The 23,309-nt window shown below is 46.0% G+C and overlaps 1 protein-coding gene across 4 annotated transcripts; it reads left to right on the top strand.

Moving 5' to 3' along the window:
• Positions 1-1,272: 1,272 nt before the first annotated feature.
• scn1ba (sodium channel, voltage-gated, type I, beta a) lies at positions 1,273-23,309 on the top strand. Of its 4 annotated transcripts, none has more exons than XM_021311622.2 (7): positions 1,275-2,202; positions 15,592-15,690; positions 16,208-16,374; positions 18,195-18,432; positions 19,871-20,012; positions 20,137-20,208; positions 20,679-23,309. In XM_021311622.2, exons 3-6 carry the CDS (start codon positions 16,300-16,302, stop codon positions 20,201-20,203), a joined length of 522 nt encoding a protein of 173 aa, XP_021167297.2. In that variant the 5' UTR covers positions 1,275-2,202; positions 15,592-15,690; positions 16,208-16,299; the 3' UTR covers positions 20,204-20,208; positions 20,679-23,309. The 4 variants fall into 4 exon arrangements, with proteins under 4 accessions (XP_021167298.2, XP_021167295.2, XP_021167297.2 ...); XM_021311621.2 differs by having other exon boundaries at positions 15,340-15,690; XM_021311623.2 differs by lacking the exon at positions 15,592-15,690 and having other exon boundaries at positions 1,273-2,202.

The following is a 23,309-nucleotide window of genomic DNA, read 5'->3' as shown; positions in this document are numbered from 1 at the left end:
CTGCTGTAAACTGGACCAGAACTTTCTCTCTGACACGTCTGCTGGGTTCCCTGTTCTCCACGATGCTGGTTGTTCTCTGATGTTCTCTGAAGAACCTTTAAAGCCTGTCTGCAGAGTTTCTCTTTGAAGCTGCACAGCAGAGGAAGGACTTTCCTCTGAGAGAAGGACAATTCTATATATATTTATATATACTCTCTCTCTCTCTCTCTCTCTCTCTCTCTCTCTCTCTCTCTCTCTCTCTCTCTCTCTCTCTCTCTCTATATATATATATATATATATATATATATATATATATATATATACAGAATCTACAGCTCTGTACAGCTTTTAAACATTTTGCACGCTATAATGTAAAAGAATTTAACCTTTGTTCATTGCCTGTTGTCTCTTATGTGTACTCTCAGCCGGAGTGTCCAAAAAGAAAATTCACCGCAGTGACAATAAAGAATCTTTGAATCTTTGATTCACTTAAAGCGGCTTCTGTTCCTTCATTTGGCCTCATGGTGGCAGCGTTGTTCTTCTGCTCAATGCGACCTGAAACAAAGTTTCTTCTTTAAACATTTTTTTTTTACAGGAAAAATGAGAAAACACAAATACCTGGTTTTCAGAAAGAAAATATGCTTCTATATTTAGGACCTTGTCAGTTTCTCTGGATTTCTTCTGCTGTGGAGCGTGATGACCATCACCTGATGGTCAACCTGCAGGTGATCTGTGGCCCACAGACAAAAATCCAGTTTTCATCCGCTGGTTCTGATCCATCCAGGTTTGTGGAGCAGGAAACGGAGGAGATGGACAAACATCTTCAGACGAATCGACCAAATTCAGCTGAACATTTGCTGAGGCGGCTTTATTTTTGCTCATATTTATTGTTATTATTATTATTATTATTATTATTATTATTATTATTATTATTATTATTATTATTATTATTATTATTATTGTTGTTGTTGTTAGTAGTAGTAGGATAAAGTAGTAATTTTATGAAAAACGTATTCCTCCTCTGTTAGAATGAGGAATGTTAAGCATCAAAGTTATACTTTGGTTTCACAAATAAGGAAATATTGACTTTGTCAGGAAATAAGCATCAAGCTCACTCCTCCTTCTGGACCTGTTTACCTTTGGATCTCCTCTCCAACTCCTGGGAGCTTCTGGAAGAAACAGGAGCATCACTTAGGAAAACCTGTTACCACAGCAACGCCTCTACACCTCTCCTCCTCCTCCTCCTCCTCCTCCTCCTCCTCTGCTGCTCTGCATCACACCCCTCCTCCCTCCTGGCTGCGCCTCCCTCCCCCATCCTGGCCGATGAGCGCAGCCTCCCTCCCTCCGTCCGTCTCAGGGAGCCGCGCTGCGCTCCGGCACAGATTTCTCCGCATGTCTCCACCGCAGGAGGGATTTCTGTGAACTCTGTCCGCGCAGGGACTCCCGGCACCGCGTCCTCCTGCTGAGCTGCGGCACGGAAGCCGACCCACTCTGACCCACCGGGAGGACGGGCCGTTACCGGGAGGGAGCCGGCGCTCAGGAGGAGAGGAGCCGGAACTAATCCGTCTTTTTTTGTCACCTCTGTTTCGTTTGTTTTTCCGTGTGAAGGCACACAGAGCGCATGTGCGCAAACAGCGGGTGAACAAGGCGCACTTTGGCTCAGATTTCGGCGCAGCTTCGTCCGAGGAGGCATGCGGTGACCGGATCTGCAGCTCAGGCTGTTCCTGAGCAGCAATAACTCCCAGATGAGGCAATAAGAGCAGATGAAGGGTCTACAGAAAGCCAAAGAGAGAAGGAAACCTCACGTGCTTCCATTTTTCAGCTTCTACTTCTGCTCATGAATTAAGGGACTCAGATATTTTTATTCCTGCGTCTTCCATCAGGTCCGCCTCACACTTCAGCCTGAACCTGAAACCTCTGTGGAGGGGACAGGCTCTGTGGGTGAACACGCCGCCGCTGTCAGGCTGTCCAGGTGCTTCAGTGGGATCTCCTCCTCCTCCTCCTCCTCCTCTGCATCAGCAGGAGAGGAAGAAGAGGGCGGGCCACACCCAGAGTCCCAGCAGCATCCTCCTCCTCCCTGCAGGACGCTTTGGCGCTGCAGGTCTGGGCCATCGGGTGTTCGGTCTGAGGAGAGTTGCTGTGTTGGTGGGCTTCGTCACTCCGGCGCCGCTCCAAACCCGGCCAGGATGCTGCTGCTGCCTCTGACCCTCCTGGCTCTTCAAGGTGAGTGGGCTGTGCTTATGGTGCGCACACGTGGGCCGCCATGTGCTGAAGAGTCTGATGCTGTGTTGTGGATCATTGCCGGCTCTCTGGTGTTCATGTAGAGTTGTTGTTTCACGGTGAAGACATGAGGTCATCGTGTCAGAGCTTCAAAACAGAGACCAGGAAAGGTCCCTTATTTAGCCACAGAGAGAGAAGAGCTCTGTGCAAAGGTCTGATGTTTTCCCCCCAAGTAGGCATACTTTCTTACAAGTTTCAGGGTTATATGGAGGTCTGGCTGCTTGGAAACCAAAATGAGAACATTAAAGGAGAAGCCAGTGCAGAAAAAGCCTCAGTTCAGCATGTTTGTTGGAGGATGCAGCACCAGGAGATCCCCAGAGGCAGCGAGGGGAATCCTGCTCTGATGGCATCTGATCGCTGCTACAGCAGACAAGCCCTGAACGTCTGGAGCGTCCGACGGCTCCTCCAGTCCCAGAATAATCTGTTCAAGCAGCATTTAAAGTCAGTAACGATTTAAAGATGAACCTGAGCTAAGTCAGAAAGTGATTCGCTCTGATTAATGGATGTAATGTTGATCTCCTGCTGATTTCATCTGCTCTGCGCTGATTAACCTAACCGCCTCCGTCCTGGGATGTCGGCCTGAAAATCTCCTCAAGCGCTGAAAAACCCACTAAATCTGTGATTAGTGCTTTTTTATGAGACCTGAGAGAAACAAACTCATCCGACAAGAAACAAAGTTTTATTTCTGTCAATTTTCCTTCAACTTTATCTGTACTTAGAGGGATTTTAACGATTGTGTAAAATGAAAAAACAGAAATCTGCGACGCGTTTCCACTCCCAGGTCGTTATCCTTTGATAACGAATCATTCCTAATTTCCCCTTCAACGTTTTCCTGAAATTCTTTTTTCCTTCATTCAGTCCTTGTTTTTGTTTTGCTCCTTTTTTCTAAAAGTTATCATTTATATTTAAATGCTGATATGTTAATTTTCTCAGAAAAGGCCACAGCAGATGAGTCCGTGGATCAGCTTGAGCTTCAGCTGTCGGGACGCGGGGACCAGCTAGAAGGATGAGTGGGATGAGGAGGTCGTAAAGACGGATGAGTGGGATAAGGGAGGTCGTAAAGATGGATGAGTGGGATGAGGAGGTCGTGAAGACGGATGAGTGGGATGAGGAGGTCGTAAAGATGGATGAGTGGGATGAGGAGGTCGTGAAGACGGATGAGTGGGATGAGGAGGTCGTAAAGACGGATGAGTGGGATGAGGAGGTCATAAAGACTGATGAGTGGGATGAGGAGGTCATAAAGACTGATGAGTGGGATGAGGAGGTCGTGAAGACGGATGAGTGGGATGAGGAGGTTGTAAAGACTGATGAGTGGGATGAGGAGGTCGTAAAGATGGATGAGTGGGATGAGGAGGTCATAAAGACTGATGAGTGGGATGAGGAGGTCATAAAAACTGATGAGTGGGATGAGGAGGTCGTAAAGACGGATGAGTGGGATGAGGGAGGTTGTGAAGACTGATGAGTGGGATGAGGAGGTCGTAAAGACGGATGAGTGGGATGAGGAGGTCATGAAGACGGATGAGTAGGATGAGGAGGTCATGAAGATGGATGAGTAGGATGAGGAGGTTGTAAAGATGGATGAGTGGGATGAGGAGGTCATAAAGATGGATGAGTGGGATGAGGAGGTCATGAAGACGGATGAGTAGGATGAGGAGGTTGTGAAGACGGATGAGTAGGATGAGGAGGTTGTAAAGATGGATGAGTGGGATGAGGAGGTTGTAAAGATGGATGAGTGGGATGAGGAGGTCGTAAATACTGATGAGTGGGATGAGGAGGTTGTAAAGATGGATGAGTGGGATGAGGGAGGTCGTAAAGACGGATGAGTGGGATGAGGAGGTCGTGAAGACGGATGAGTAGGATGAGGAGGTTTTAAAGATGGATGAGTGGGATGAGGAGGTCATAAAGATGGATGAGTGGGATGAGGAGGTCATGAAGACGGATGAGTAGGATGAGGAGGTCATGAAGACGGATGAGTAGGATGAGGAGGTTGTAAAGATGGATGAGTGGGATGAGGAGGTTGTAAAGATGGATGAGTGGGATGAGGAGGTTGTAAAGATGGATGAGTGGGATGAGGAGGTCGTAAAGATGGATGAGTGGGATGAGGAGGTCGTAAAGATGGATGAGTGGGATGAGGAGGTCATGAAGACGGATGAGTGGGATGAGGAGGTCGTAAAGATGGATGAGTGGGATGAGGAGGTCATGAAGACGGATGAGTGGAATAGGAGGTCATAAAGATGGATGAGTGGGATGAGGAGGTCAAGATCAAAGTAGACTTTTTAGATGATTTATTTGTTTAAATAGAGAAAAAAAATCAACCAAAAATCTGATTAAAATGAATTGTATTATTATTGTTTTGCTAAATGAAAACCAGTGGAGCAGCTCTAATTTGGGTGAAGATAAAATAATCCACCAACCAAAGCTGAGCAGCAGGATGCCAACTTCTGTCCATCAGGTGTCTTCAGGTGATCGGGACGATTGATTGGACCGCCTTGAGTCGCTTGGTTCTGGTCTTTAAAGTCCAGAACCTTTTCCTAGATGGGAGAACGGGTCCAGGGTGAAGGGAGTCTGTAGCAACGGCGCTGGCTTTCTTCTAGAGTCTGCAGGTCCATCAGAGAGGTCCGCTGTGATCCAATAAGGTGTTCTGCAGACCTCACCGCCTGCTGCAGAACCTCACCCTGATTACCTGGAGGCTCTCCATCCCTGCTGTTTGTGAGCAGCTGGAGGGGAACCGGCTCTAAGTTGGACTTTTCCACACTTTGAGTCACGTGGATGTTCCATGTGAGGTCAGCAGAGAAGTGGACTTCCAGGAACCGGCAGTTCTCGACCCTCTGAACCTCCTCTCTGTGTTTTTATTATTATTCAGCAATTCAACTTAATTTGAGGTATTTTCTGCAACTCCTCAAATGTTCAGACATGAAGGAAGGTATCAAACATCCACCTGCCTCTCAGTTCTCCTCCACTGCTGCATTTAAGTTACCAACATTTTCACTTTTAAGCCCATAAAACACCCTTTAGGATGTTAAAATCACCTGAATCTCCCTGAAACCTAAAACAGAAGCACTTTCATCAACACAATCTTTTCATTTAGGGTTTATAAATCTTTCCAAATGGAAAATAACAGGATGAAGATGTTGAGGCTTTGAAAGAGCCTCGGCCTGAATCTGCTGCTGACAGAAAGGAAGAAAGCAGGACCTGAAAGAGCTTTACGGAGCCTTTATCTGCAGCAGCCAGCCGCCGCTGGACTCGCAGGGATTCAGGAAATTCAGGCGGTAAACAAGTCTGAGACATGCAGGTCTGCAAGGGTCCAGCGAGGTTCTGCAGTTGGGCACAACAGGGCCAGATACAGGATCCAAAACAGGAGATTTCTGTAAAATCAAGCAACAGAGAGGATAAAAAGGAGGAACAGCGCGAGTCTGTGGGTTTATTCTGCTGATCTGTGAGAAAGTTTGGTCGAACAGAACCCAGAATAAAGCTGAAAGCATCCGACGGCAGCTGGAGCTAATGCACACAGACTCTGTGTGTTGGGCGCCGCATTACGAAGCCATTAGTCTGCAAATGGCTGGGCAGATGGATTTCCACAGGAGAGGCAGGAGACTGCAGTGCAGCAGTTCAGTGTGATTTAACACCGGATGTCTCATCCCTAATTCACTAAATAAGTTGTTTCAGTGCAGCTTTTCCCCACATCTTCACGCCCTGTTCCCTCTCCCAGCACCTGAAGCTCCTCGGCCGTTTAGGACGTAAAGTAACGAGGAGTTTCCAGTCACATGTCGTTCCATTCCTCCCGTTATCCAACCGAACGGGTTCCTCTTTGTTCCGTCTGGTTTCTAACTTCTGGTCAGTGCAGCAGCTGCACCTCCTCATCCTCAGCCAGGGCTTTGGACTGTCTCTGCCTGGTTCTGGTTCAGGTTCTGCCCAGAGGAGACTCACTCCATGGTGGTCCACTCCAGAGGAGGTGGAGGCGATCCCTGCTCTGTGAGGTTCTATCAGCGGTTCTGGATGAAGATCCGTCTGAGGGATGGAGGATCTGGGCTGTCCAGGTGGTTTCCTGAAGTTCTGAGTTCTTCTTCTTTGTTTTATCCTGAAATGCCGCGATGATTAATGGAGCGTTAAAGGGACCGATGTTTCCAAACAGCTGACTGTCCTCTCTCCGTCTCCTCTGAGAGGTTTTGCAGCAGAATCAGCAGCACAAGGAGGTCTTCTTCATGGTTTCTGTCAAACAGGAAGCTCTTCATCTGACGGGTGAAATGTGATTTTACTGCTCGTCTTCCTCTCGCAGCTGAGTCCCTCCAGGAAGGCGTTTGGTTCTGACGCGGTTTGAGGCTCAGTCTGTTCCAGGCAAGTGAATCTGCAGCGGGATGATGTTCCTCGGCCTAATTTCAGCCGTCGGTTCCCTGGCAGCTGAGCCCGTCGCTGCTCGTCCAGCTGCAGCTCAGGATCATGAGGTCAGGCCTTCCTGGAGCAGCTGGAGGATCTCCTACTAGTTTCTAAACACAAAGAGTCCTCCTGGGTTCGTTCATCGGTTTATTTCTCGTTTGATCTGCACATCAGTGAACATTTTTACCTTTTTGTCGTCCTTTAAACAAAAAAAAAGGCCTTTGAAAGTTCCTGCATGTCTTTTTTTATCTGAACAACAATAATACAATTTAAAATGATAAAATAATCTAAAATAAAAATAATATTTAGACCCAGTTGGTATCACTGCTGCCTTGCAGTAAGAAGGTCCTGGGTTGAAATCCCAGCCTGAGGTCTTTCTGCATGGGGCTATCATGTTCTCCCTGTGCAGGAGTGGGTTCTCTCTGGGTACTCCAACTTCCTCCACAGTCCACAAACGTGACGGTCTGGTTAATTGGTCTCTCTAACTCATCCTTAGTAATGGAGCCTTTACCTGTCCAGGTGATACCTACCTGGACAGGTAACCCCCAGTGACCCTGCATGAGCAGATACAGATGATGGAGGAACTTAAATCCAGTACGAAGGAAGATCATTAACAGTAGCTTTATGTTTTTGTTGCTGGTACACCTGAACTCTGCCGCTGAAGGATCGTTTTATTCTGTTCTATTAAAACAGAAGCCGACTGGTTTTATAAATGATGATAATTTATAACATAAAAGCAAGGAGAGGTCAGAATGACCCTTTTATTGTTTACAGTTCACATTCAGATTCTTGTTTCATATTATTTTATATTTATTTTCGTGTAGATGACTGAGTTATTTATCCATCTTTATGATGCTGGAGGAGGTTCCTGCAGAGTAAAGCAGAATAAAATACGCCCCATCAGCAGGTTTGTCTGTATTTCAGCCTGCAGACAGAAAAGTTTGATCCATCATTTCTTATCAGAGACAATCTGAGTCCCGCCTTACAGCTGATTACTGTCCTTGTTGGACAGGCGTCCATAAAGTCTGAACCCAGCTGGACCAGGATCTGCTCCTGGAGTCTGACATGAGAGGTTTTAGGACAGAGAGGATTTTTTAAGGTGACTGGATGGAGACCAGATGGAGGAGCAGAGGAAGCTGATGTCCCAGAGACAGACGGACCAATGAGGACAGAGACATGAAGCCTGAGTGCTGCCGCAGCACTGATGCCTCATCAGCCTCGCTGACGTAAGGGCCGCACCTCCTGCTTCTGGTGCAAAGTGTCCGCCTGTGTGTCGGTTCCTCCGTGCAAAAAGAAAACAGGTTATTTTCAGCTCCTTCATGGAGAAACGGCAGGAAGTGTCTGTGAATGACGACAGACTCGCCTTCACGCTGCCGTCCTGCAGCTTCCAGCTCAGTTTCAGAACTGCAGTTCAGCCCAAAACGTCTTTAATCGGTTCCAGCGTCAAGCACAGCTGCAGGACGGGACAGCTGGATGTCCGGTTGATGTTGATGTTCTGAGAGAACCATGGAGGTGAACGGCAGAGATGTGGTTCACCTGCTGGGTTCTCTGAGGTCTCAGGTGAAATCTGCCTGAAGAGCTGATCTGAAACTCCTGAAGGTCCCCAACAAAAAACTTTACTCTGCTTTCACATTTTAGCTTTTCTTCTGTTTACATGGTTTGAGAGGAAGATGATGGATGGATGGATGGATGGATGGATGGATGGATGGATGGATGGATGGATGGATGGATGGATGGATGGAAGGATGGATGGATGGATGGAAATATGGATGGAAGAATGGATGGATGGATGGATGATGGAAGGATGGATGGAAGAATGGATGGATGGATGGATGATGGATGATGGAAGGATGGATGATGGATAGATGGATGGATGAATGGATGGAAGGAGGGATGGATGGAAGAATGGATGGATGGATGGATGGATGATGGAAGGATGGATGATGGATAGATGGATGGATGGATGGATGGATGGAAGGAGGGATGGAAGGATGGATGGATGGATGGATGGATGGATGGATGGATGATGGATGGATGGATGGATGGATGGATGGATGGATGGATGGATGATGGATGGATGGAAGGATGGATGGATGATGGATGGATGGATAAATGGATGGATGATGGAAGGATGGATGATGGATGGATGGATGGATGGATGGAAGGATGGATGGAAGAATGGATAGATGGATGGATGAATGGATGGAAGGAGGGATGGATGGAAGAATGGATGGATGGATGGAAGGAGGGATGGAAGGATGATGGATGGATGGATGGATGATGGATGGATGGATGATGGATGATGGAAGGATGGACGGATGAATGATGGATGGATGGAAGGATGGATGATGGATGGATGGATGATGGACGGATGAATGATGGATGGATGGATGGACGGATGGATGGATGGATGATGAATGGATGGATGATGAATGGATGGATGGATGGATGGATGGATGGAAGGAGGGATGGAAGGATGATGGATGGATGGATGGATGGATGAATGATGGATGGATAGATGGATGGATGGATGGATGATAGATGGATGACAGATGGATGGATGGATGATGGATGGATGGATGGATGGATGGATGGATGGATGATGGATGGATGGAAGGATGGATGGATGATGGATGGATGGATGATGGATGATGGAAGGATGGACGGATGAATGATGGATGGATGGAAGGATGGATGATGGATGGATGGATGGATGAATGGATGGATGGATGGATGGATGATGGATGAATGAAGGATGGACGGATGAATGATGAAAGGATGGACGGATGAATGATGGATGGATGGAAGGATGGATGATGGATGGATGGATGGATGAATGGATGGATGGATGGATGGATGGATGATGGATGAATGAAGGATGGACGGATGAATGATGGATGGATGGAAGGATGGATGATGGATGGATGGATGGATGAATGGATGGATGGATGGATGGATGGATGGATGATGGATGGATGGATGGATGGATGGATGGATGGATGATGGATGAATGAAGGATGGATGATGGATGGATGGGTGAATGAATGGATGGATGATGGATGGCAGAATTGATGATGGATGGATGATGGATGGATGATGGATGGATGGATGGATGGATGGATGGATGGATAGATGGATGGATGATGGATGGATGTTCTCCGCTCCAGCGCAGCAGAGGACCTCCTCCATGTCTCCTCCTGCTCTGGAGGAGTTCTCTGCAGGAGGACACGTGGAGGAGGCGTCCCTCAGGAACCAGCGCTGCTTCATCTGCAGAGAAGATCCTGAAGCTGAGCTATGGATGGATTTGAAGCGGTGAAACCAGAATGTTCCACACAGAGCTCATCTCTACAGCCTGAGATGTTCCACAGGTTAACTTCCTGTTTTGGTCTCCCTGGAACAAACGGCGCCGTTAAATGAAACGAGGAGAAGCAGGAGGACGTGATCAGGCTGACGCTGCGCCTCCCTGGTGTTTCCTCAGGCCGTGCTCTCCTCCTCAGCGCCATGGAGACACACGTCGCCTCCTCAAACCGGGCCTTTAGTGTCTCCTGTGGCTCCAGAGGGTCTTTTCTGCAGCTGAGGGACATTTTGGGCCTCAGAGGGGAACAGCTGCTGATGTGAGGGATTATGAGCGTCCAGCACCCAGTCAGGAATAAAATCCTAATCTGCTGCCTCTGGACCTTAGGTTGCATAATCCCAAAGCTGGGCCTGTGGACTGAACGCTGCTGCTGGAGTGAATCAGTGTGTGGAGGATGTGTTGATGCTGCACTTCTGACGGGGACGTCTCCTTCCTGTCAGTCCACGTCTGTCTCTCCTCCCTCTGTCTTTTCACCGTCTTGTCCTGCCGCAGCACCTCCGGTCCGTTTGACCAGCGCTCTCTGTGTGTCGGTCCTGAGAGACACGGTGAACTGAAACGGTTTGGATTCAAGGCAGAACAGAACCGGTCAGTCAGGAGGAGCCTGCAGAACCCCTGAGCTGAGGCGGCAGGGTCCGGGTTCTCAAATCAGAACCAGTCAGAGGAGTGAGTGTCCACCAGAAGCCGGTTGGGCGTCCATCTTTGCTCCAGGATTGCTGCAGGATCCACGGTGGAACCTGTGACGGTTCCCCGGGCCTCCAGCGTGTTCACTAAAGCTCGCTGATCTCCTCACCGACCGGCGCCAAAAACCCGACCGACCTCTCTGACCTCAGCGACCCTTAGCTCACTTTTAAAAAAAAAAATGTTTTCCTGTTGTGAATTTGTGCTTTATTACCTAGCTGTGTCTCAGTCACCGGGAGAAGAATCAGCTCTGGACTCAGGAGTCACGTGACGGACCAACGTCCACCGGGTCAGCACCGGGTCGGCTCAGACCGAACCCAACATGGTGGAGAGCTCCGCCTCCTGCGGACCAGCAAGGAGACGACTAAAGAGCTCCGTCACCTGCAGAAGACGCTGAAGTCTGACGAGTCTGAGGAATCATCTGAGGAATCGAATCGTCTGAGGAATCATCTGAGGAATCGAATCGTCTGAGGAATCATCTGAGGAATCGAATCGTCTGAGGAATCATCTGAGGAATCATCTGAGGAATCGAATCATCTGAGGAATCGAATCATCTGAGGAATCATCTGAGGAATCATCTGAGGAATTGAATCGTCTGAGGAATCATCTGAGGAATCATCTGAGGAATCGAATCGTCTGAGGAATCATCTGAGGAATCATCTGAGGAATCGAATCGTCTGAGGAATCATCTGAGGAATCATTTGAGGAATCGAATCGTCTGAGGAATCGTCTGAGGAATCATCTGAGGAATCGAATCGTGTGAGGACTCATCTGAGGAATCGAATCGTCTGAGGACTCATCTGAGGAATCGAATCGTCTGAGGAATCATCTGAGGAATCGAATCGTCTGAGGAATCATCTGAGGAATCGAATCGTCTGAGGAATCATCTGAGGAATCGAATCGTCTGAGGAATCCTCTGAGGAATCGAATCGTCTGAGGAATCATCTGAGGAATCGAATCATCTGAGGAATCATCTGAGGAATCATCTGACTCTGCTGACCTTCTGACATTAGAGCTGGACGATATAGAAAAAAAAGCATACAGATAAAATAGAAATCATATTGATCGATATCGATATTTATCCAGAAATTCAAAGCATATATTTTAAGTGCAGCCTTGGCCATTTTATGCTGTTGCTTAGCAACCTATTTTTAGATGCAGAACACAGAAACACTGAATTGAAACTAAACCATCCATATATCCATGCTGGTGCTTATCTGAAACGGTCACTGGGCGAGAGGCGGGAGAACCAGCTGCTGTTTCATCATCCATTATAGTTGTTTGGAAAAGAAGTTTTCATGCTTTCCCAAAATAAGTCAATCAGAATAAATAACTTAATTTATTTCCAAACTTGAACTCTGTTGCTTTTATTTTTAAGCTTCTTTTCTTCTTCGTGGACTCATACGGTTTCTCAGACAGGATGTTCTAACGTCTGCCTGAGAGTTTTTAACCAAACAGACGTCACAGGATTAAAACTTAGCTGCTATGTTCAGCACCAGCCTCTCTGACCTCCAAATCTGAAGCGTTTTCCTTCTTTAATACGATGAAAATGAGACGGTTTCATGTTCTGCTCTGAGCTCCAGGCTTCCTGGAGCCAAACTCCTCGTTTTCTTCTGGTTTGCTGCGTCGTCAGAGCGTCTCTTGCAGGTTTTTGGAGTCATCCTCCTCATATTGAGGTCCATCCTGAGGTCTGCCGGTGTCTGTTGCTCTGCTGGGAGGCTTCACAGGAGCACCATGTGATGAATGTCTTTCGTCGACCTCCGGCAGCCGAGGATTAACGCTGACAGCTGGAGCTGCATAAAGCAGCCTGTAATTAACACCAACAATTCAGACCCATTTGTCGCAGACGGGGAGCTAATTGCTGCCGAGATGAAGCTGAAACACATGAAATTATCGCTGCGTGGCTTCCTGTGAGCTGGAGCACTTGTTCTCTGAGGACGGTTTAAAAACAGCAGGCATTTCTAAATGTGCCTTTGGCCTGGAGTCTGTTTGGTGCTCTGCTGATCTGCCACACAGATAAGCAGAAAACCAGGGAATGAGATCAGCTGTCGCTTCAGGTTGAAACGACAGTTCCGCACCTGTGATGCAGCTGACAAACGCAGTTGGACAAAAATAAATCCTAAAAAGGTGTCAGAATCAGACTTTAAATCCTCCACATTGTTTTTCTTTAAGTGGGGTTAGGTGGGGTATTTCTGAGCTGTCAATATCTTCCCTGCAGGCAGAAGTTTTTCAGTCTGCAGAATTCCGGGAGTTTTCATGGAGATACGCTAATTTATAACTTTTTTCTTACCACGTTAAATAATTTTGCACACTGTAACATTTACATGAGTTTTCTGCCTTATTTTTAACTCTTCTGCAGTGCAGTTTAACATTTAATTAAGCTTTTGCTTAATTAAATACTGTGTTTTTGCATTTTGGAGGGTCTCCTGTAGGAATGCTCTTTCTTCGTTTTTATATGGATTTGTTTGACTTGTGTGTGTGTGACGTCTGAACCGGTGTCTCGCCACAATCTCATTATGGTTACATAAGGACAAGAAAGACTCTTCATTCTTCACTCTATTTCTAAATTGATGTACTACACAATTTTCTGCTGTTGAACAACTGAATTCTTCAGGAGTTGTTCCATTTCTGCAAAGCACCTTTTATACTGGGTCAGGACCACACTGTGACAAAAACAAAATCAGCCTAGATGTCGATGGTAATCAGGTCTTTATGCAGTTTTCTCTACCTTGTCAAAACTGTATAAAGTTTTGACCTTGTGGGTTTATAGGCGAGGCCTAACAACGTTTTGGGTGGTTTATGTAGACTTTGGAAATGCCTTTATATGATCTTTGTAAGTTCTTTGTGAGTCTTGGATGGTGTTTATAGGATCTTGTTAAGGTCTTGGTGATGTCTTATGTATGTTTTGTATGGCCTATTTAGTTCTTAGGTGGTCTTTATATGGTCTTCATGAGGTCTTGGGTGGTTCGTAGGGCCTTGGAAAGGTCTTAGCAAAGTTTTGGAGAGTCTTTCCAATGTTCTATTTAGATCGCAGATGGTCTTTGCAGGGTATTGGGTATGGGAAAGTTTTGTATGGTCTTTTTGAGAACTTGCATGGTCTTTGTATGGTCTTAGTGAGGTCTTAGTGTATTTTTGGGTGGTCTACCCATAGTCTTATTTATATGTTTGGTGGGTTTTATATACTCTGGATAAGTTCTTAGTGAGTCTAGGATGGTTTTACAGTCTTCTTAATCTTCTTAAGGTCTTAGTGAAGTTTTGGAGTCTTTACATGGTCTTAGTGAGGCATTGGAAGGTCTTTATAGGGTTTTAGTGAGATCTTAGTGAGGTTTTCCTGTCTTTATATGGTTTTGGTGAGATCAACAGTGGTCTTTGCAGGGTCTTAGGGTAGGTCATAGGGAAGTTTTGCATGATCTATCAGTCTTATTCAGATGTTTGGTGGGTTTTATATGCTCTTGGTAAGTTCTTAGTGAGTCTTGGATGGTGTTTATAGGATCTTGTTTAGGTCTTGGTGAGGTTTTGGATAGTCTTTGTAGGGTCTGGGTGAGGTCTTATGGATGTTTTGTATGGTCCATTTAGTTCTTGGGTGGTCTTTATATAGTCTTAGTGAGATCTTATGGATGTTTTGTATGGTCCATTTAGTTCTTGGGTGGTCTTTATATAGTCTTGATGAGGTCTTGGGTGGTTCGTAGGGCCTTGGAAAGGTCTTGTGGAAGCTTTGGAGAGTCTTTCCAAGGTTCTATTTAGATCTTAGGTGGTCTTTGCAGGGTATTGGGTAGGTCCTAGGGAGGTTTGGCATGATCTATCCAAAGTCTTTTTGAGACCTTGGATGGTCTTTATATGGTCTTGGTGAGTTCTTAGTGTATTTTTGGGTGGTCTACCCAAAGTCTTATTTAGATGTTTTGGTGATCTTTACGTGGTCTTGGTAAGTTCTTAAAGAGTCTTGGACGGTGTTTTCAGGGTCTTCTTAAGGTCTTAGTGAAGTTTTGGAGTCTTTACGGGGTCTTAGTGAGGCATTGGAAGGTCTTTAAAGAGTTTTAGTGAGATCTTAATGAGGTTTTCAAGTCTTTATACGGTTTTGGTGAGATCACATCTGGTCTTTGCAGGGTCTTAGGTAGGTCAAGGGGAGGTTATGCATACACACTTTTTAATGTGTGTTGTTTTTATCATGATTTATTGTTGATATATTGTCAGATTTGTACAGCGTCTTTGGGTAATGTATTGTTATTATTAACAAGGAGGAGGAATTTATGAAAGACGGGGACCTTTAGATATTCTTCCTGTGTAGGGGGCAAATTGTTTTTCTTCACCTCTGCTAATTTAACATTTATTTTAAGGAGAAAGTGTGGGCTAACAGGGTTAACCACAAGGACTGGGCTGAATAAAAGAGAAAAGATTACAGGAAAGTGACAGTTGTTCGGGGAATAGTCAAAAGAAATGAGGGGTGCTCTGAATGTTTGTACTTTAGTGATCATCCGTCTAAATATTGGTAAACCTTTGATTTAAGCTTATTTTAAATGGTAGGAACATGAATGCACGTTGGATAACAGCTCATTACTGATTTACAGTAAAATCCACCTCACAATTGGTAAACTATCAAACTGTGGTTTGTCTTATATCAATGTACACTAAAACTGTTCTCCTAATATTCTCTTTTCCTTTTTTTTCCTCTGCAGCCAGCCTCTGACCTCTTCCTGCTCTCCCATTTTCACAAACCTTGTCTTAGCTAACATTTTCCTCCATCATTCCTCCCCTTCATGTTCCTCTGCAGTCCCCAGGCCCTTTCATTAAACGCTGCAGTCAGAGCTGACGGCTGCCATCTTAAACCCAACACACTTTAACGGTTTTGTCAGCGTTGATCTGATTTGGAGTCATGTGTCTCCTGTTCTCTCCCCTCGCCCCCTTCCCTCCATCTCGCGATTCAAAAGGTGAAAGTAGAGGGTAGCACATCTTTGGTTGAGAGCGATGCTGAGGCCTCAGTGGAAACTGCAAGGTGCAGTTTCAGACAGAAACTTTTGGAGTTACAGGTGTGTTAATCCTGGCCGATGACAAGTGTTTGATATAATAGAAATTGCCATATATAGACTCACGCTTCTATATATGGTGTTAGCTCCAGTTGGCAACTGACAGAATGCAAGAGAACAGTCTGACTGCTCACTGCAACCTCTTTATTTCCCCTCAGATTCACATTTTGAAGAGAAAATCAGAGCACAACCACAATCTAAATTGTGTCTAATACCAAAGTGAAGCAATGAGTGGAAATAAAAACAATGCAAGCAAAAGCAACTAAAAGAACCACGCATGTTTTCAGAATTGAGAGCAAGCACGCAAAAACTATGTTACAGTTGTTTTCTGAAGTACTGATCAGACAGTTTGCCTGCAAGTACTGAGAAAATAACAGCACAGCTCCTCCTGGAGTCAAGGGGAAAAGAGACTGACGGCCCGACCGAGGCTCTCCTCTCTGACCCGCTGACCTGCAGCCGAGCAGCGAACCGAACAGCTGCAGCTTCACAGCTCATTCGTCTCTGCTTTGTCCCCCTGCAGCCGCTCTGTGCCGCGCCGCCTGCGTGGAGGTGGACTCCGACACCGAGGCCGTGGCCGGCGACGGCTTCAAACTGGGCTGCATCTCCTGCAAGATGAGAAGCGAAGTGCCCGCCGAGGCCGCCGTCATCTGGTCCTTCAAGGCATCCGATGAGGAGACGTTCTCTCCGGTAAGTGGTGGTAAAATCCGCAACAGGAAGGTCTGTGAAACGCGATCCCTCTGCAGAGAGGCACGGCTGCTCTTATGGCCGCAGCAATTATCGAGGCAGGTTAAGGGTTGTTTCCGTCTCAGCCATGAAAATAGACACGAGCTGAGAAAGAAACAACGTTCTTGTGGAGTTCTAGATGCCTCGCGACAGAACAGCCTCTCAGACTCGTCACTGCGCCACTGCTGGGGCCTGGCAGCAGGACCTGGGCAGGTTGCTCTGGGGCAGAAACCCATGGTGACCACAGGCACCACCAGCGCAGGCATTTACACAAAGAACAGCAGATCTGCAGGATTTGCTGCATCAGGGTGCTTACGGTACGGCTGCAGCTGAAGAACAGGATCAGTTCCCCCGACCTGGAAGTGCTGCTGCTCACACCTGGTGGCGTTTATTCTGCTGTGAAAACGAGACGGGGACGACGGCAGGAAAACCTTCAGCGTACGGCTAAGATTCAGGAGTCTCCACATCCCGTCGCTAACTGCAACCATTTCAGGAGATTGAGCTCCTGCTTTTCTATCTTCCTGCAGCAGCTTGCTGTGCTGCAGTGTTAGCGCTAGCTTATTTATGAACAGGAATAAAATTAAGGGGGAATCAGTTTCAAGTGTGTCTGTGAATCATGGATACAGCTCACAGCACTGGTAGACATATGCTTGAAAATAGCAGGTAAATTCATCTCAGTATGAAACTATGCATTTATTTTTGCACAGGAAACCAAAAGTCCTGATAAACTATTTCAATTAAATTAAATTTTTGTTCTGTTTTTAAGAGAAAAGATTCTGTTGTTTTGCAATATCCACCAGTCACTGCTAGGGGAGCTGTTGGTTGATCTCCATCTACAGAAGTTTGCCTGAAGTGAACCATCCGTATGCCGTTACAGAGTCAGGACTCTTTAGCCAAAGCTAAAGTCCGTCAGCGGTCTCCATGATCAATGCTGTCTGAATAGAGAAGTCGGTAAGGAAGGAGGTAGGAAAAGTAGTCTGTATGCTTCCTCTCACGGCTAATTTAGCCTTGGAACACCGCAATGTGCCTTACAGGCACTGAAGAGCTACAAGAAATCCCACAATCCTTTGTGTGACATGACGTAGCAGCACAGCTAACCTCACGTAAACCAACTAAAACATCCGTAGAGCAGAAAGCGTCTCTTTGTAGTCCATATCCAGAAGGCTGTAGGATCTGACTCCATCCTCCATGTTTCCGTCACTAATGACTTTAGAGTTAAAGTCTGGAATCAGCTCAGCAGCTGAAGCTCCTCTCCTCCCTGATGGAGTTCAGAGTTTTGACGCCACGGACGGTCAAGCAACAACAGCTTGGAGCTGTTATTAAGCTGTTATTAAGCTGTTATTCAGGGTATTTGGATGGAGCCTAGTTTTATTAGCAGGTCTGGTTCAGCAAAACACAGAGAAACTTTGCAGAAATTACCAGCTTGGTAAAGCCAGTAAGAAAGGCAGCTGTGCAAAGCAACATCATCACCCATTCTATCGTTTTCAGGAGAAGATCCAAAGGATTGTTTTGTGGTTTTTCTCCTGGTGTAATTATCTTTTAGTAAACAGATGCATTTTTAATGACAACCTCTTTTCCTGCGGTCTGGAAAATAATGGCCATGCACTCAGTGCTCTTACTTACCGAAGGAGGCAAAGCAGGAAAGCTTCAGATTCTACATGCAGATGCAGAAAATGCAGGAAAAGCAGCAGCTGAGCAGCGCCACTGAGGGGAGGAAAGAAATGAGATGTTCCCGGTGAGAGATTCAGTGACAGCCTCTGTCTTCCCTCTGCTCCATGTTTCAGCTGTACACGTACGAGAACAAACAGGGCGACATCCAGGACATGCGCTTCTACGAGCGTCTGGACTGGAACGGCAGCAAGAACACCCTGGACCTGCAGGACGGCTCCATCTACATCCTCAACGTCACCTTCAACGACACGGGGACCTACAAGTGCATCTTTGAGCGCACGCTCAAGTACAAAAACCACGAGTTTAATAACAAAACCACCAAGTTGATCCAGCTCAACGTGGTGTCCAAACGTAAGAACCGAGCCCAGACACGCTGCACAGCAAACAAATCCTCCACATTCATTAAAAGGTGAAATATCTGCCAACACAGGCTGCAGGATTTCAGCTTCTAGGCTAAAAAAGGCAGAAAAACATGTTTGATCACATTCTGATGACATTTAGAAAGGCGAGGCACATTTATTTGTATAGGACAATTCAGTACAAAGACAATGTAAAGTGAAACCTGACTGGAAAACGTCAAAGCGGTCTATTTTTGATTTCAGATTTTCCAGTAGATATATCAGAGCCGAGGTTGATAGAAACAGCAGAAAATGCGTCTCAGGTGACGTGGAGGGGACAATCTCCTCGTGTCTGACTAGTGATCTGATTTGTTTGCCGTACCTGAAATCAGTAATCTGAAACCAGAGCAGCCGTGCGTGGACTCGTTCATTTGGTAGTCAAACACGGTCGTCTGCTCGTGGAGATCCAGCCGGAGGAGCAGCGGCTTATGCAAACACTGCAGGAGTCGGTCTGTTTGCAGAGCTGCAGCGTTGTTTGCAGGCCTGGTGATTAAAACGGCTCATCGTGAAGAAATACACGGCAGGAACATCCCTGCTGCACAGAGCAACACTTGCTTTCAGTGTTTTAGTCAGGGACCACTGGGAAAAGCTGCAGCTAGGCGTTTCCACCCGACCATCAAACCATCACACAATTAGCGATTTTTACCATCTGCCATTTAAAAATAAACTTTAGATGCACAGCTTTGATGTCGCTCTTCTAAATGGGAAAGAGAGGAGAACACAGCCTCACCGTGTGTTGGTCTGCATGAGCCAGGTCTGAACTTTCCTTCATTCAGAGCAGTAATTTTAAAGTTTAAAGTAGCTGTGATGAAGAAAGGCGGGACGAGGACGGGGGTTTGTCTCTCCAGCAGGCAGGGGGACGTCTCCAAATCTCACTCTATCATTAACCGTGGTCACAAGATCACCAAAACCAGCGCTGGTTGTTACCTGCAGCTTCACAAACACACGCTGCAGGCAGGTAAAGCAAAGCATGGATAAGTGGAGATGCTTACCCGCTGTTGGGTAAAGTAGAGGACCTGTGGTGCTGTGGGTCGTTCTCTCATCCACAAACCTGAGATTTCTCTCCCTGCTAAACAAACTGACTTAAATCTGGAGGATTTAAGGCGATAAATGTTCTGGAGCTGTAATAAACTCCGGGGTCTGTGCTCGGTCCTCTGGATGATCGCCGCCTTCCTCATCGTAGCCGTATCAGTTCTGTTTACATGTGTTTTAATTCTGACAAACCTTAAATCATATTTTCCTCCCACAAATTAACTGCTGCTGCTGCAGGAGCCAGGAGGAGATGAGTGGCGGCACCACTGCAGTTTAGGGCGTGAACTAATGAATTATGACTTTAAAAGACGCACCGAGCGTCCCTGCGTCTCAGCTGCTCTCCCTCTGTGCCGCTGCAGTGACCAGAGGAATGGCCTCCATCCTGTCTGAGGTGATGATGTACGTCTCCATCATCGGGCTCCAGTTCTGGCTGGTCGTCGAGATGATTTACTGCTACAGGAAGATCTCTGTGGCGGGAGAGGAGGCCCTGAGGGAAAGCGAGTGAGTCTCCTTCACATCCAGATCCAGATCCTGCTGGGTGGACCAGATGTTCTCCTGCTTGTTGTTCCCCTCCTGGTCCAGTCTGTCTCTGAGAAAATAACGTTCTGCTCTGATCTTCCTGCAGGGCCGAGTACTTAGCCATAGCTTCGGAAAGTAAAGATAACTGTGCAAGCGTCCAGGAGGCAGAATAACTCGGGTAGGTCCGTTCTCCAACGGGTTCCCTCGTCTCGGCTCACGTTTCTGTGTCTCTGCTCCGATCATCTCCTTTTGGTTCTGGTTCACTTCGTCGCCTTGTGGTGAAAAAAAAAAGAAAAAAAAAACAATTCCAGAACCAGTAGAAGGAATGGATAATTCAATTATTAAAGGTTGTTAATTGAAACAATTAAAGTAAACGGTTTTGGATCCAATAAGGAGAAAACTTTCACTACTTAATTGATTTCAGTTTATTGTTTACTCAGATTTAAACATGGTGATTTTATTATTTGAAGTTTTATAGTGGAATCATCATAAATGCTACTTCTGGCCAGTTAATGATTTAATTCTGTTTTACCCTGAATATAAATGCTGGAATTAAACGTTTTTTTTTCCTTTTAATATTTCCACAGCTGAACACGAATGAAGTAAAACATCCCTGAGCGGTTTTCTTCTGCTTATTTTGACTTTAAGGTTGAGGAAGAATCAAAGTCGACATCCCTGAGGAACGCCTCTTCCAGCTTCTCCTCTTCTTCCTCCATATGATGGACATCATGAAACCAGAAAGCTTTGAAAATGAGACTTGGCTGAAAAGGCCTGAGCTGCGCTTCGACACACAGAACCAAATAAAACATCTGATTCTAGAGGAGAGCTGAGCTGTAAATACGCCTGTAAACGCCTATAAACTGCCTCCCACCGTGTTCTCCATACCTGCATGCCGAGGAACACACCTGATCTATCGCTGATGTTCTCTCACCTGTCCTCTCAGCCAGGCGCTCCACTTCAGGTTCAGCTCCCTGTTGTGCAAATATAAAGAAAAAAGTAACAACAAATAACAGCAACAGTTCACTGCCCAGTTTTAAAGTAGGTGAAGATTTTAATGTAAAACTTAAAAACTTAAAAAATGTGTTTAAAAATGTAAAGATCTGAAATATTCCAATGTTTTTTTAGAGTTTACAAGAGAACAAGTGATTATTCATTGAAACAAAACTGCCGTCACTTTTTAAGCCTCTGCTGCCACAGCGACACCCAGTGGACAAAGAGAGAAACGCCACACATCGCTAATTGATGCTGTGCAGCAGGTCTCAGTTTTATAGGTTTCCCTCTAAAATGACCAAACCTAAACACCCCGCAGAGCAACAGCGGACACTGCAGCACCCTGAAAAAGCCTAATTCTAGTGAAAATGTCGCGTTAATTCAGGGCGTTTCATAACGTGGAGCCAGACGGGACAGTTAGCAGGAGTCCAGGCTGCAACGCCTCCCACAGACGCTGAAATGTTCCCCACGCTTCAAGCTGTTCTGTGAGGACGAGGAGCCCTGGAGCGTCTCAGGAGATGCTCGGTCCCAGTCCTCCTGCACACTCCTCCCATGGTCTGGGTGTCTCCACGTCTTTTTTCAGCTACCTGGTGCACACGGGCCCCACGTTGGTTACCCCTGCTCCAGATGTTCTGCTCTGCAGAGCGAGAACCACGCAGGTTCCTCCCATCTTTCTGTGGAGAACCTCATGTTTAATCCTTCAATATTGGTTTCCCAAGATAGAGGGCTCCTAAATGTTTTAAACTGGAAATATTTCAACACTTTTCCAGTCCTGGTGGCCTGAGCAGCGAGTAGTTGCTCTGATTTAAGCCGGTTTGCTGCTGTGATGACGCGGATAACTGAGAACCTGCTCAGGAACCGCGTGGCATCGTTGTTCCAAAAAGACTCAGATCAGCTGGGACGCCTCTTAGGGACCAAATCAGGGTTAAAGTCGGTTTAAAATATTCTTCACCCGGTTAGAATCAGTCGGTGAAGGTTAAAAATAAACTGCTGCAACGGGTTTATTCTGACAATGATTCTCCAGAAGTGCTAAAAGAAAACGAAGCCGATAATCTGTGATTTCTAAAAACTGTTACAGTAAAACGCTTTACTGGCCCAAGTGAGAAACGGACCTGAAACAGACGCATCAATGCAGCTTATATCATTATTTCTAAAGAGTTTATATTTCTTATATATTTGTCACCAAGTGTCAGAGATTTATCAAAGCTCCTCATCAGTCTCAGATGTTTTTGTCTGCGTCACAAAGATCTTTAAAAGCAGGAGCAGGTGTTCAGCAATCTGAGACATCCAGACTGGGTTCTGGTCAGAACCAGAACCAGAACCAGAACCAGAACACAGCCGAGGCCCTGCAGCACATTCACGTCGAGTCCATATCCCAAATCCTCATATTTCCACATTACTGGTGCAAATTTCCTTTATTTTTAAAAGAAAAAATGTGAAACGTGATTCTATATTTTATTAATCAGACTCCAGCAGGGTGCTTCATTTATTTTGTTTTACCTGATTTTGAATTTAACAGATAAATTCAGTCAAATTAAATTCAGAAATGCTTTTAGACATTCCTTTAAGTCGGACCAGAAATGTAAATGTTATTACATTTAAATCTCACATTCCACTTTTTCCTCACGTTTGATCATCCGTGTCGCTGTTGCAATGTTTCTAAAACACGTTGAGAGCATTTTACTCATAAATCACACGGAACCAAACTTGAAATCGGTTCTCAATCCTGTAAATAACTGAAAGCAGAACCACTTTAGCTCCCAGAAGAACAATCAGACCCAGAAATGTCTTTAAAAAAAAAAAAAAACAGGCAGTTTAAACCTGTGAGCTGAGAGAAGGAACCAGAGACGAAGGGAACCTGTTCTCAGCAGAACCTAAGGGCTTAGCGTTTTCCTGTGATCTCACTGCCGTGCAGAAAGTGCACCACATCAGGTCCAATGTGCCTCAAAGGAAACCAGGCAGCAACAGATTACAGGTGAAGCCTTTTACATAAAAAATAAAAACACCCTTATGTCAGATTCAGCCTAAAGGAGCGTCTCTCCCAGCCAGTCTTGATGGACCACTAGGGGGCAGCAGAGCGCTGCTCCTCTGCATGCTCCTGGTCCTCTTCCTCTCTATGGGACCTTTCCCAGCTTAAAGTATCAGAACCTCTGCATGCTGTTGGACAGAGCGAGGTGAGAGCTTCCTGAAGCAAGTTCATAATTTTTCCTTTTATTTCCTGCACACCTGAAGATAAGTTGCAGATTATCTCCGCGTGAAGCCGTGTCAATAAAACAATTACAAACCTCA

Source organism: Fundulus heteroclitus, chromosome 3, assembly GCF_011125445.2.
Source record: "Fundulus heteroclitus isolate FHET01 chromosome 3, MU-UCD_Fhet_4.1, whole genome shotgun sequence".
NCBI classification, from domain to species: domain Eukaryota; kingdom Metazoa; phylum Chordata; class Actinopteri; order Cyprinodontiformes; family Fundulidae; genus Fundulus; species Fundulus heteroclitus.
Note: the sequence above shows the minus strand (reverse complement) of the source record. Positions and strands in the feature narration are given on the sequence as shown.

Coding starts and splice junctions, on each gene's coding strand:
- scn1ba (XM_021311623.2), top strand. CDS start 2,166: ATGCTGCTGCTGCCTCTGACCCTCCTGGCTCTTCAAG. Junction 2,203..16,207: donor GACCCTCCTGGCTCTTCAAG/GTGAGTGGGCTG, acceptor GTCCCCCTGCAG/CCGCTCTGTGCCGCGCCGCC. Junction 16,375..18,194: donor ATGAGGAGACGTTCTCTCCG/GTAAGTGGTGGT, acceptor TCCATGTTTCAG/CTGTACACGTACGAGAACAA.